Source organism: Scyliorhinus canicula, chromosome 1 (genome assembly GCF_902713615.1).
Source record: "Scyliorhinus canicula chromosome 1, sScyCan1.1, whole genome shotgun sequence".
Lineage (NCBI taxonomy): Eukaryota > Metazoa > Chordata > Chondrichthyes > Carcharhiniformes > Scyliorhinidae > Scyliorhinus > Scyliorhinus canicula.
Genome location: NC_052146.1, coordinates 183,199,423 through 183,214,033, shown reverse-complemented (window position 1 = coordinate 183,214,033; position 14,611 = coordinate 183,199,423). Strand labels below are relative to the sequence as shown.

Below are 14,611 nucleotides of genomic sequence, written 5' to 3'. Positions count from 1 at the left end.
GCCACAGGCGGCCGCTGCACGCATGCACGGACCTGTGGCCGAAAGTGCAGGGCCCCGTATCGGCAGCTGAAACTGCGAGGAGCACTCTGTGGCCCTTCGCCCTCAATGGTGTGTCGAGCCATGAAGCACCCTACTCAAAAACCCACGTATCCAACCCTAGACCCGTAACCCAACAACCCCCCCCCCTCCTAACCTTACTTTTAGTAGACACTATGGGGCAATTTAGCATGGCCAATCCACCTAACCCGCACATCTTTGGACTGTGGGAGGAAACCGGAGCACCCGGAGGAAACCCACGCACACAGGGGGAGGACGTGCAGACTCCACACAGACAGTGACACAGCCGGTTTGGTTTCCTGTGGTACTGGAAAGAATATGCAAAATAAATGTTCATATTTGTCTGAGAAAATGCCTTTTCATTTTCAAATTATACATTTAACTTCTTTCTAATTCAGATCTGTACTGGCTGAAAGCAGTAAGTTCATCTTTGGGCAAGCTTGGAATTACAGTCACCTTTTTAATGGTCTGTTTTGTAAATACCGAATTATATCCAACATTTTTAAGGTAGGTACAGAATAGAAATTGTTTCTATAATGCAAGAGTTGACCTTTCACAAATCCACTCAGTGACAATTGATAGTCAATTCTGAACAGATTTCTGGGACAAGAATTCAATATCACATCCTGTGTGTAAGGAGAAAAGGTGATTATGCACAAGTTAATAAAATGACTTTCTTACTCGAAGTAACCTTGGCAAAATCCAAGAGTGCAAGTGGGGAATCCTGTTTGGTACATGAACCAAGAATTTTACTGAGATTTGCTGACAGGTGGAATTACCCATCAAATGCACTTCCTGGATAATAATAATAATCTTTATTGTCACAAGTAGGCTTACATTAACACTGCAATGAGGTTACTGTGAAAAGCCCCTAGCCGCCACATTCCAACACCTGACAGAGGGAGAATTCCGAATGTCCAATTCACCTTACAGCACGTCTTTCGGGACTTGTGGGAGGAAACCGGAGTATCCGGAGGAAACCCATGCAGACACGGGGAGAACGTGCAGACTCCACATGGACAGTGACCCAAGCCGGGAATCGAACCAGGGACCCTGGCACTGTGAAGCAACAGTGCTAACCACCTTGCTGCGCTAAGCCTTGATCAATATCTGATCTAGTGCTTTGAACTCTCAGCCACCACTCACACACATAAACACACACACAAACAGACACACACACATAAGCACACATACTGAAATGAAATGAAATGAAATGACAGATACACACACATAAATACACACACGTACACTGACTGACACACACACACAAACACATAAATACACACACACTGACAGACACATTCATAAACACATAATTACGCACACACACATAAACACACACATTGACAGACAGACACACACATAAATACACACATAAACACACACGCTGACAGACACAAACACGAACACACAGACAAACACAAAACGCACACACACACTGATAGACACACAAAAATACATGCACACATAAACACACACACTGACAGACTCACATAAGCACACACACACACACGTAAACACTCAGATTGACAGACATACACAAACATGAACACACAGATAAACACATAAACGTACACACACACAGACACACAAATAAACACACACATTTAAATGCACATATAAACACACACACTGACAGTCATACACATAAATACACACACACATTAAACACACAGAGGCAAGTACACTGACAGACACACACATGAACACATACACAAATAAGCACACACACAGATAAGCCGACACATGAACATGTCATAATATACACCAGTATATCATGGTGCAGACACACACTGATGGACACACACAGGGACCAATCAACATGTACAAACACCGTAGCCAATCATCAGTTAGAATACACACACTATAAAGGCAGAGGGCACCACGGTTCCCGCTCATTCTGGGTGCTGCCTCTGAGTGTAACAGGAACTTATTCTGCTCAGCACAGACTCACAACACGTGCTGAGAGAATCAACTGGTTCGGACAAGGCTCTAGTTTAAGTTAGCATCATTTAGACCCACAGTCATCGTGTGTTAGTTAGAAGTAGCTAATAAAATTGAGTTGAACCTTCATCAGTGTTGGAATTGTCTGTTCAAGGGGCAGCATGGTAGCATGGTGGTTAGCATAAATGCTTCACAGCTCCAGGGTCCCAGGTTCGATTCCCGGCTGGGTCACTGTCTGTGCGGAGTCTGCACGTCCTCCCTGTGTGTGCGTGGGTTTCCTCCGGGTGCTCCGGTTTCCTCCCACAGTCCAAAGATGTGCGGGTTAGGTGGATTGGCCATGCTAAAATTGCCCGTAGTGTCCTAAAAAGTAAGGTTAAGGGGGGGGGGTTGTTGGGTTATGGGTATAGGGTGAATACGTGGGTTTGAGTAGGGCGATCATTGCTTGGCACAACATTGAGGGCCGAAGGGCCTGTTCTGTGCTGTACTGTTCTAAGTTCTAAGTTCTAAATCTCTCAAGTCTACACTAGCCAACACTTCAGAACACACACACACAAGTACACTGACAGACCCCCGCATAAACAAACACACAAAAACACAGACACACACAAACACACACATAAATACACACAAACCCACACACAAACATACACAGACAAATGACAAGCACACACAGGGGTTTAAACCAAAAAAAAATTTCCATGGAAAATCTGTTATTATTTAAACATAAATGTTGTTGGCTTCTAATTTCGAAATAAGAATTATTCAAATTAAATGACAGCTCACACAGGTGCCTAAATGTTTATTTTCTCCAACAGAAACTTTGCTATTTCAGTGTGCTCGACAATGTGTGACATCGGGGGAATAGTAGCACCATTCATTCTATACAGGTTGGCACACATCTGGATAGAAATGCCCCTTGTGGTTTTTGGTGAGTGAATTGAGCTGTATTGCAATAGATCAACCCTGTATTTAATGGAGCAAAATATTTTGTTTGCAGAGCATCATCTATATGTTTTTTTTCTACTTGTGTTACAAGATAATTACAGACAGTCCAACAGCTCATCTTAATTCATCAATCCAAATCTACCTTGCACCGTATCTGGAGTTAAACGTTGGCACAGTGGTTAGCACTGGTGCCTTACAGCGCCAAAGGACCCCAGTTCGATACCAGCCTTAGGTGGCGTTTGCACGTTCTCCCTGTGTCTGCGTGGGTTTCCTCTGGGTGCTCTGGCTTTCTCCCACAGTCCAAAGATGTGCAGGTTTGGTGGATTGGCCATGATCAATGCGTGGGATCGTGGGCATTGGGCAAGAGAGTGGGCCATGGTAGAGTGCTCTTTCTGAGGGTCGGTGGAGACTCGATGGGTCGAATGGCTGCCTTCTGCATTGTATGGATTCTATGTGTTCTATGAAAAATCTCATGGTGATCATGAAATCATTGTCGAATGTCGTAAACAACCATTTGGCTCACTAATGATCTTTGGGGAAGGACACCTGCTGTCCTTACCTGGTCTGGCCTGCATGTGACTCCAGACACAAAGATGACTCTGAATCGCCCTCTGGAATTGCCTAGAAGTCCATCCAGTTGAAGGGCAATTAGGGATGGGTAATAAATGCTAGCCCAGCCAGCAATGGCCATATCCAATCAATGATTTTTTTAAAAAGGTCCCCCACTCCCTAACGATACCATTACACTCCAGTTTCCTAAAACGATGATGGGTTTTTGATCAACTATTCTATTCAGAGTCCATTCCATTTATTGATCATTCAGTGCAAAACAAAAATTTTTCAAAGCAAAGTTTACTAGTTTAAACTTCAGACCCTTCAGTCAGAATTTAATTCAAAGAATTAGTCAGGATTTATTTTTCCTTCCGATAACACTCTACCTGATCCCTATATGATCACAATTCTCATGTTTCCTCAAATCCAGGCCCCTGACAGTAGAGATTAGACGGTTCCTCACTGAACTACTTCCAGGGCTTGCATCGTGTGACTCTGGGCCCATGGTGTTCTATTAAGTGGACTGGAATGCCTGTCTAGAAATCCTGGGCGGGATTCTCCGACCCCCCACCGGGTTGGAGAATCGCGCGGGGGGCGGCGTGAAACCCGCCCCGCCGCCGGCTGCCGGATTTTTGGCGGGGCGGGAATCGCGTCGTGCCGGTTGGGGGCCGTTGGCAGTGCCCCACCCCCCGGCGATTCTCCACTCCGCGATGGGCCGAGTGGCCGCCCATTTTGAGCCAGTCTCGCCGGCATAAATCAAACAAGGTCCTTACCAGCGGGAAAAGGCTCTGTGGGCGGCCTGCGGAGTCCTCGGGGGGGGGGGGGGGGGGGGGAGGGGTGCGGGGGGATCTGGCCCCGGGGGGCCCCGCACGGTGTCCTGGCCTGTGATCTGCGGGCGGGCCTGTGCCGTGTGGCACTCTTTCCCTCCACGCCGGCCGCTGTGACGGTCCGCCATGGCCGGCACGGAGAAGAACCCTCTCTGCGCATGTGCTGGGATCACACCAGAACACGCTGGCGCTTCCGCACATGCGCAAACTCGTGCTGGCCGGCTGAGGCCCTTTGGCGCCGGTTGGCGTGGCGCAAACCCCACCGGCACCGGCCTAGCCCCTGAAGGTGCGGAGGATTCCTCACCTTCCGGCGGCCCGATGCCGGAGTGGTTCACGCCGCTCCTCGCCGCCGGTATGGCCCACCCCGCCGCATAGCGGAGAATCCCGGCACCTGTATCAGTTAGAGGTGGACTTGGGATACACCTGATATTGGACTTCGAGCCTCAGTTCAGTGGACCTGGCAATCTCCAGGTTGCCAAAGAACTTGGCATTGGATTTCAGCTCCATGTTCCAAAGGATAATCATATTAGATTTGAAATGTTAACTCCCATTCTCTCTCCTTAGATGTTACTGTCCGTGTGGAGTTTGCACATTCTCCTTGTGTCTGCTTGGGTCTCACCCCCACAACCCAAAGATGTGCAAAGCTAGGTGGATTAGCCACACTAAATGGGGGCAGCACAGTAGCATTGTGGATAGCACAATCGCTTTGCAGCTCCAGGGTCCCAGGTTCGATTCCGGCTTGGGTCACAGTCTGTGTGGAGTCTGCACATCCTCCCCGTCTGTGTGTGGGTTTCCTCCGGGTGCTCCGGTTTCCTCCCACAGTCCAAAGATGTGCAGGTTAGGTGGATTGGCCATGATAAGTTGCCCTTAGTGTCCAAAGTTGCCCTTAGTGTTGGGTTGGGTTATGGGGATAGGGTGTTAACCTTGGGTAGGGTGCTCTTTCCAGGAGTCGGTGCAGACTCGATGGGCCGAATAACCTCCTTCTGCACTGTAAATTCTATGTAAAATCTATGTAAATTGCCCCTTAATTGAAAAAAAAAATGAATTGGGTCTTTAGATTTAAACGTTTTTCCAGCACTTTCCTGTTCTTAGTTTGGATTTCAGCTCACTGCGCTACCAACAACAGCAGTCTGAAAGATCTCGGGAACAAACGTTCGCAGCGTTATGATTTTTCTATTATTTTATTCTCTTGTGGTGACTGGTGCCAATTTGTCATTGATGCACGATCAATTGAATAAAGACTAGAGTTGGATACAACTGAGGCTTTATTGTTCTAAGATGTGTGGCCTCCCAGCAGCTGGCAAAATGGCTGCTGCATGGGGAACACACATATTTATACTCCGCCTACTGGGCGGAGCCAGCAGGCAGCAGGTCCTACCATACATCACCTAATACAGGTGTAACAGTGGTTTACCACAGTCGTTTGTTAATGTATAAAACAGATAGAGTCGAAAGGAAGAAACCTTTCCCCTTGGTGGTGGAATCAATGACCAGGGGGCATAGATTTAAGGTAAGGGGCAGGAGGTTTAGAACCTCAGAACCATAGAAAAGTTACAGGAAGGAGGCCATTCAGCCCATCTTGTCCATGCCAGCCTGAGGACACCCAGGTGCCCTTTCCAATCCCACCTTCCTGCACTCGGCCTATAGCCCTGTAGCTTACAGCACTTAAGGTGCAGATTCAGATACTTTTTTTAAAAAGTATTTGTATTCAGAATTTTTAACATTTTAACACTTAAAGCACACAACAGTACAAAGAAAAACCAACACAAAACCTCAACACCCTAACCAACCACCCCACCTTGCTGAAGTGCTGCCAAAATGCCTCCATAGTTTCAATGTGGCCGCCACCACTTTACTCCCCGAGTACTTCCCTGGGGCAAATGGGAGCGGCGCCGCTGCCAGCTCCCGCAAACCCAAGCCCTTACCAGAATCTGCCTCCATCAGCACCCACAAACCTCTGTCTCCCTACTCCAACCTCACATCTTCTCAGCGTTCACCATCCAATAAGAATGTAACAGGCCCCACAACTGTCGCCCACTCTGAAGGACCGTCCTGCTAACCCTTGCCACCTTGTCTGCCCACGCAAACAACAAGACCAACCTATCCACCCCCATAAAAAATGATTCAGGCAAAAGACTGGCGGGCACAGGGCGGCACGGTAGCTCAGTGGTTAACACTACTGCCTCACGGCGCCGAGGACCTGGGTTCGATCCTGGCCCCGGATTACTGTCCATGTGGAGTTTGCGCACTCTCCTTGTGTCTGCTTGGGTCTCACCCCCACAACCCAAAGATTTGCAAAGGTAGGTGGATTGGCCAGGCTAAATTGCCCCTTAATTGGAAAAAAAAATGAATTAGGTGCTTTAAATTTATTTAAAAATTTTAAAAGACTGGTAGGCACTGAAAAAAAAAGTGGCAAAATATTAATCATAACCGCCTGCACCAGGCCTGCCAATGACAGGGGAAGGCTATCCCACCTCAGTATATCCACCTTTACCCTACCTACCATTCTGCTAAAGTTCGACTTACGGAGCAGGGCCCACTCCCGAGTCACCTGCATTCCCAGATACCGAATGTAGGTAGTTGCCACCCAAATGGCAACCCTCCCACCCTGTCCTGACTCCCGTCTCTGGCAAAGACGCCACAAAACACTCACTTTTTCCCAAATTTAACGTGTGGCCTGAAAAAGCCCCAAATCTCCTCAGTAGTCCCATTATATCCCCACTGAGGAGCCCAGGTTAGAGATATACAGCAACAACGCACCAGCATACAGGAACACACTATGCTCCAAACCACCCCCTCACTATCCCCCTCCATTTATCCGGGCACCTCAGTGCAATGGCCTAGGGCTCTATTGCAAGCTCAAACAGAAGGGGGGACATGGGAAACCCCTGCCTCGTTAGATCCAGATACTTTTAAAGGAGTTTAGGGTCTGCCTCCAACCGGCGCCACCAACTCTGGCAGCAAATTCCAGACTCCCACCACCCTCTGCATAAAAGAGTTCTTCTTCATGTCCCCTCTACACCTTCTGCCACTTATTTTGAATCTATATCCCCTGGTTCTAGAATTCTCCATCAAGGGAAACAATTTTATCCTGTCCACTCTATCTCTTCCCCTCATAATTTTGTGCAACTCAATGAAGTCACCCCTCAGCCCTCCAAGGAAAATAACCCCAACCTAGCCAATCCCTCCCTGTAGCTACACTTTTCTAGCCCTGGCGACATTGTTTATTTCATAAATTTAGAGTACCCAATTCTTCTTTCCAATTAAGGGGCAATTTAGTGTGGCCAATCCACCTACCCTGCACATGTTTGGGTTGTGGGGGTGAGACCCACACAGTTACAGGGACAATGTGCAAACTATGATGTGCTATCTGTGTTGGTCTAACATCAACTGCAACTGGATGCAGTAAAACGAGAAACAGGCTTCCGACATAGGAGATGGTCCAACACTGTTTTATTGAACCTGTTGATTGCTGTACATAATCTGCTGTGGGTTGACACTCTGTTAACCTAACTGATAACCTCCTACTGGCTTGACCAGACTAGCTCTCTATCACATGGTGATGATGTGGAGGGGGGGACGCCGGCACCTGGACAGGCGGGATGGCTGCCATCTCGGTGGCCTTGTGGACAGGTGGGATCGCTGTCAGATCGGTGGCCTCGTGGTGCAAGACGTCCGGAGGAGGCATGATGACATGCAGAGAAGTGCAGTCAGGTGGTGCACAGAGAACTTTACGCAGCGCCCTCCTGTTGCACCGTAAAATGGAGCCATCAGCCATTTAGACAACGAAAGACCTGGGAGCAGCCTGTCTGACGACAATAGCTGAGGCTGACCAACCTCCCTCAGGCAGCTGAACGCGAACAACATCTGGAGCCAGCTCAGGCAGATCCGTGGAATGAGCATCATACATGATCTTTTGCTCGTCCCTGGATTCACTGCACCTTCTGCAGCACCGTGAGGTGGTCAAGGTCTGGAACATGGATGGCTGGAACAGTTGTCCTCAGGTTGCGGTTCATGAGCAACTGCGCCAGAGACAAACCCAGTCGACAGAGGGGTTGCCCTGCATGCCAATAGCGCCAGGTTGAAATCCGAGGCTGAGTCTGCAGCCTTGCACAGCAACCGCTTGACAATGTGGACCCCTTCCTCGGCCTTCCTGTTTGATTGCGGGTAATGGGGACTGGATGTGATATGACTAAAGTGGGAGGATCGCGCAAAGTTGGACCACTCTTGGCTGTAGAAACATGGACCGTTGTCACTCATTACCGTGAGTGGTATCCCATGCCTGGCAAACGTCTCTTTGCAGGCTTTGAAGACGGACTTTGACATGAGGTCCGACAGTTTTGCCACTTCCGAAAGGTAGTCGACCACGAGCATGTAATCATGCCCATTGGCGCGAAAGAGGTCTATCCCCACCTTGGACCACGGAGAGGTCACGATCTCGTGCTGTTGCAGTGTTTCCTTGGGCTGAGCTGGTTGAAACTTCTGGCATGTTGTGCAGTTGAGGACTGTGTTGGCAATGTCCTGGCTGATGCCAGGCCAGTAAACTGCATCGAGCTCTGCGTCGACATTTCTTCGACCCCAAGATGACCCTCATGTATCTGTCTGAGCACCATGTTTTGCATGCTTTGGGGAATGACGATCCTATCCAGTTTAAGAAGGATTCCCTCAATGACCGTTAACTCGTCCTTAACGTTAAAGACCTGGGGACATTGCCCCTTTTGCCAGCCATGGGTGGGATGCTGCATCACGTGCTGCAGTAGAGGATCCTTGGCAATTTCTTCACGTTTTTAGACCACACGTTCATCAGTGGCTGGTAGGTTGCTGGCACACAACTGTACCTCTGCTTCAATGTGGCGAATGAAGTCGCCCTGTTCACACGGCGTGGTGACGGATCGGGATAGGGCATCCGCGACGATCAGCTCCTTACCCGGTGTGTAGACGAGTTCGAAGTCATATTGGCGGAGACGAAGAAGAATTCACTGCAGCCGAGGTGTCATCTCATTTAAATCCTTTTGGATTATGTGGACTAAAGGCCTGTGGTCTGTTTGCACCATGAACTTTGGCAGGCCGTATAGGTAGTCATGAAACTTGACTATTCCTGTCAGGAGACCCAAGCACTCCTTTTCGATTTGGGCATACCGTTGTTCGGTCGGAGTCATGGCCGGATATGATTATCCTCCCTTATTTTATGAAAGGGAATCATACGACCAATGGAGAAGTGCAGTAGTTATGTGGACTAAGGTGACTGCTTTAGGAAAGAGAAAACAAGGTATGGAATTGGCTCTTTCTTTACCATATGGCAGTAAAATCCAAAACAAAGTGCTTTCTGAGCTGGAGTTGGAAGAGTTAGACTCAGAAGAAGGTCTGGCGACTTTATTACTTTATATGGACAAGATTTATAAGAAAGGTGCCTTGTTAAGTGCGTATGAAGCATGGTCGGATTTTGATAAGTTCTGGAAAATGGAGGATTTATCTATGGAAGACTATATAATGGAATTTGGCAGACTTTATAAAAGGCTGCAGAAACACAGGCTGGAATTTCCACAGTCTGTGTTGGCCTTTAAATTACTTGACTGTGCTAGAGTGAGCAACATGGATAGGCTCCTGGTTTTGACAGGAGTTCAGTTTATGGATAACGATACCTTATTCGAACTGATCACAACAGCTTTAAAAAACATTTTGGGGAAACATTCAATTCCAATGGCTCTGATGACCCAAATAGGCCAGCCTGCAATAAGGCAGAATATGGAAGATACACTACTAACAGGATGGCAAAATCGTATGGCTACGAAACAGGCCTCAAGACTATAAAAGGAGACCGAGACAAGGAAATTATGAAGACAGAAACCCAGTTAGAACCTACAATAGGAGGATGAACCCCAGAAATGCACGGGGCATGATAAATCGATGTTTTCGATGTGACTCTGAATACCATTATGCTTTCAACTGTCCAACTCGTTATGATAGAGTATTTGAAGCGACACATGACATGGAAGAGTCAGAAGAGGAAAAAGATAGTGACCAGAAAGAAGGCATTGTCCTATTAACAAGCTGTTTTACGCCGGTAATGAGGGTGTTGGTTGCAGAATCTTTTAACTGTGCTGTATTGGACAGTGGCTGCACATCTACTGTGTGTGGGATTGACTGGTTAAAATGTTATCTGGACTCATTGGATGCTGAAAATTGTAACAAGGTTAAGGAATTTAAAAGTTCCACAAGTTTCAGGTTTGGGGATGATAATACTCTGAAGTCGCTGAAAAGAGTGGTGATCCCTTGCAATATTGCTGGAGTGAATCATTTTATTAGCACAGATGTTGTATCAAGTGAGATACCTTTGCTTCTGAGCAGACCGTCGATGAAGAAAGCACACATGAAGCTGGATATGGAACAGGATAAGGCAACAGTTTTTGGAAAGACGGTGGACTTACAATTTACACAGTCGGGACATTATTGTATTCCATTATTGACAAATAATGTTTCAAGTAGAGTGGTTAAGGATGTATTAATGACAGTTGATAATGCGACTTTAGCTGGTAAAAAGCTTATTGTAGTAAAACTGCATAGGCAATTTGCACATCCGTCTCCTCGGAGGCTGAAAAATTTATTAAAGGTTGCAGGGGTAAGGGATGATGACTATTCTAAGCTGATAGAATAGGTTAGTGATCGCTGTGAAGTTTGTAGGAAGTACAGAAGGACACCAGCACAACCGATAGTAACCCTACCTTTGGCCAGGGATTTTAATGACATTGTGGCCATGGACCTTAAGATCTGGGATAAAGCAAATAATATATTTATTTTGCATTTTGTAGATTTAGCAACCAGATTTAGTCAATCAACGATTGTACGAAGTAAAGAAAAGAGAGTAATTTTGGACAAAATTGTGGAAAAATGGACCGGGACAGGGATGGGTCCACCAGCAAAATTCATTATGGACAATGGGGGAGAATTTGCTAATGATGAGTTTAGGGATATGTGTGAAAACATGAATATCAGAGTTATGAACACGGCTGCAGAAAGCCCGTTTAGTAATGGTGTCTGCGAAAGAAATCATGCTGTTATCGATGACATGCTTCGGAGAATTTTGGGAGATCGACCAAACTGCACGCTCAATTCAGCTTTAGCATGGGCGGTACATGCAAAGAATTCATTGCAGATGGTTGGGGGTTATAGTCCTTATCAATTAGTGTTTGGTAGAAATCCTAAAATTCCCTACATTTTGGATGACCAGTCTCCAGCTTGGGAAGGGACTACAATTAGCTCAGGTTTTGCTGAACATTTAAACGCGTTACATAGCAGTAGAAAAGCTTTTTTGGAAGCAGAAGTCTCTGAAAGAATTCGCAGAGCTTTAAGACATAATGTACGGCCATCAGATGCCGTTTATCAACAAGGAGAAATGGTATACTATAAGAGAGACAATTCTAATGAATGGAAAGGCCTAGGGAAGATCATAGGCATAGATGGCAAAACATTTATTTTGCAACATGGTAATCAAACTGTTAGGGTACATTCATCAAGGATAATGGGTACCGATTACAAATTTTCAAATTTAGACAGAGCAGACAGACAAGACGAGGAACCAGAGTCATCTGGTACGCATGTGTTACAGAACTATGAGGACCAGTTAACTGATATAGACAGGGTTTCTGTAGAGGAACATGACACTTCTGATAAATTAGATCAGGCCATTTTACCGAAAGGGCAACTGCCAAAGGTTGGTACAAAAGTGACATACTTGCCTGAAGGGTCTAGTCAATGGAAGGATGCAACTGTTATTAGTAGAGCAGGGAAGGCCACTGGAAAGTATAAACATTGGTTGAATGTACAGCATTCAGGGGTGGGAGTCAAAACAATGGATTGGGAAAACGAAGTTCAAAAATGGAGGGTACAGAAACGCAGTGCCAGTTCAGATAGTACATCAGATAGTGAACAGGTTCACAGGAAAAGGTCGAGAACTATTGAAAGGACATCCCGCTACAGAAGAGAAAGATCAAGCAGTAGCAGTACAGTACGAGATACCAGATACCAGGCAGGAAAGGGGACGTAGTTTATCAAGATCTCGGAACAGGAGTAGACTACTAATACTAATATTAAACTCACTGTTGCACCTAACTTGTAAGACTGTGTGATTTTTCCGTTGCCACGGGGATCGTGATGGTGACCGAGTGTCGCTGGGGTTGACGAGCGGTGAAACTTCGCTGCCGGGTGTGCAGTCCCATCACCCCCCCCCCCCCCCCCCTCCCACAGTCGAACACCGTAGCCCTCGGCACTCCGACGCCAGCTACTCCACGCAGGCACGTGATGGAGTGTCCCTGATGAACTCAGCGACCACCGAGATGGATGGTTCAGCTATTGCCATGAGTCAGACTTTGTCTGACGATTCTGAGCTTACAGCTCATCGCAGATCGGGCTGTCATCATTCAACATGGCACTGATCACACCCGCTGACACAGCCATCAATGTCGTGCCATACCGTCTGCCCCCAGTGGTAAGGGTGATCTCGAAGTGGAGCAGTGTACGCGGAGCGGGGGTGCTGGGGGGGGGGGGGGGGAGTTGTGTGCTGTCCGTCTGCACGATTGGCGATACAGGTGGTAGTGGTAGTGTTCAACGATGCCGTCGCACACGATGCGTGAATCTTGCAGCCACCAACACATTGTGTGCCTGCTGTCCTCGCCGGTGCCATCGTGCAGCCTCCTGGACATTACCAGCACCCGGGTTGTGTCTGTGCTGCGCCCGACGCACCACCCTGCTGCACGCCAACCTCCTCCACCTCCTCCTCCTCAACCTCCTCCTCCTCCTCCTCCTCCTCCTCAGCGTTAGCACCACTGCCAGTGGCTTCTCCCTCCGACTCCTCAACCAGGTCATCTCCCATCTGCATTGCGATGTTGTGCAGCGCACAGCAGACCACAACAATGCGAGCGACCCCGTCGGGCTGGTACTGCAGGGCCCCTCCGGAGCGGTCCAGGCAGCTGAATCTAATTTTCAGCAATCCGAAGCAGCGCTCCACCACACCCCTGGTTGCTGCATGGGCCTCATTGTCTAGGGTGTCTGCATTGGTCTGAGGCCTCTGTTTGGGTGTCATCAGCCAAGACCTCAGTGGATAACCCCTGACGCCCAGCAACCAGCCCCTCAGCCAGGGGGGGCCGTCCCTCAAACATTACGGGGATGAACGACTGCGCGAGAATGTAAACATCATGCATACTCCCTGGGAACCTTGCGCACACGTGCATGATCCTCATTTGGGGATCGCATCCCACCTGGATGTTCATCGAGTATGTCCCCTTCCTGTTAGTGAACACTTCCCTGTTGCCTGCCGGCGGGCGCATGGGGTCATGAACACCATCCATCACTCCCTGGGCCATCGGTATCCCGGCCACCTTGACAAATCCACGGGCTTGTGCTTCTTGATTTGCTTGGTCCTCGGGAAAGGTTATGTCGCGGTCCACGATGGTGAACAGGGCGTCGGTCACGTCCGGATGCCACGGTGAACTGATGCCTGCGATATCCCGGATAGGTCCCCACTCGGAGACTGGAAGGAACCGGTAGCATAAAAGTTAAGTGCCACCGTCACCTTGACGGTAACCGGTATCCACGTGGGGCGAGGTGCGGCACGAGGTGGCAGATATGTGCGACTGTCTCCCTGCTGAAGCGGAGTCTCCTGCAGGTGATGTCCGGCAGTGTCTTGAAAGAGATCCGGGCACGGTACACCCTAGGCCTCGATTGTCACCTCTGGCTCCACCATCAGTGTCTCCTCCTCCTCCCCCCCCTCATGTTGCTCGACATCAGTGCCCGCATCCTGTGCCATCCTCAGCGTTTGGGGGTCAATGTTTCCCTCGGCATCCCCCTGGACATGCCGGCCATGGGCGCCTCCGGTGTGTCCGGCGACGACGGGCCACTCCGCGGCCACTCCCTCTGCTGCTGCTGCAGCTGCCCCTGCATCCACTGTGGGATGTCGCTGTGGACGCTGCTGGATGGCCAACTGCAGTGCAGCGGCCCCAACCACTGCGCTGAACATCGGCGTTCGGTTCGAATACATTATGGTCACCTACAGAAGGGTGGTGGGGGGCAGAGAAACGACATGTTAGACGGAGGTGATTCGACACCTCGGCAGCCACCTGCCTACTCCCCCTCCCTCCTCCCACTACTCCCACTCCCCCCTCCCACTACTCCCTCTCCACACTCCCACTACTCCCACTCCCCCCCCACTACTCTCTCTCCCCCATCCCACTACACCCCCTCCCCCCTCCCACTACTCCCTCTCCACCCGCCACTACTCCCTCTCCCTCTCT

General features: G+C 48.7%; 1 protein-coding gene across 1 annotated transcript in view; it reads left to right on the top strand.

Annotated features, from left to right (window-relative positions):
- LOC119969954 (solute carrier family 22 member 2-like) overlaps positions 1 to 14,611 on the top strand; it is a 42,947-nt gene that overhangs the window by 15,871 nt on the left and 12,465 nt on the right. The window contains exons 7-8 of the mRNA XM_038803924.1: positions 456 to 564; positions 2,817 to 2,929. Of these exons, the coding sequence (XP_038659852.1) occupies positions 456 to 564; positions 2,817 to 2,929 (222 nt within the window). The remainder of the gene's footprint in view (positions 1 to 455; positions 565 to 2,816; positions 2,930 to 14,611) is intronic.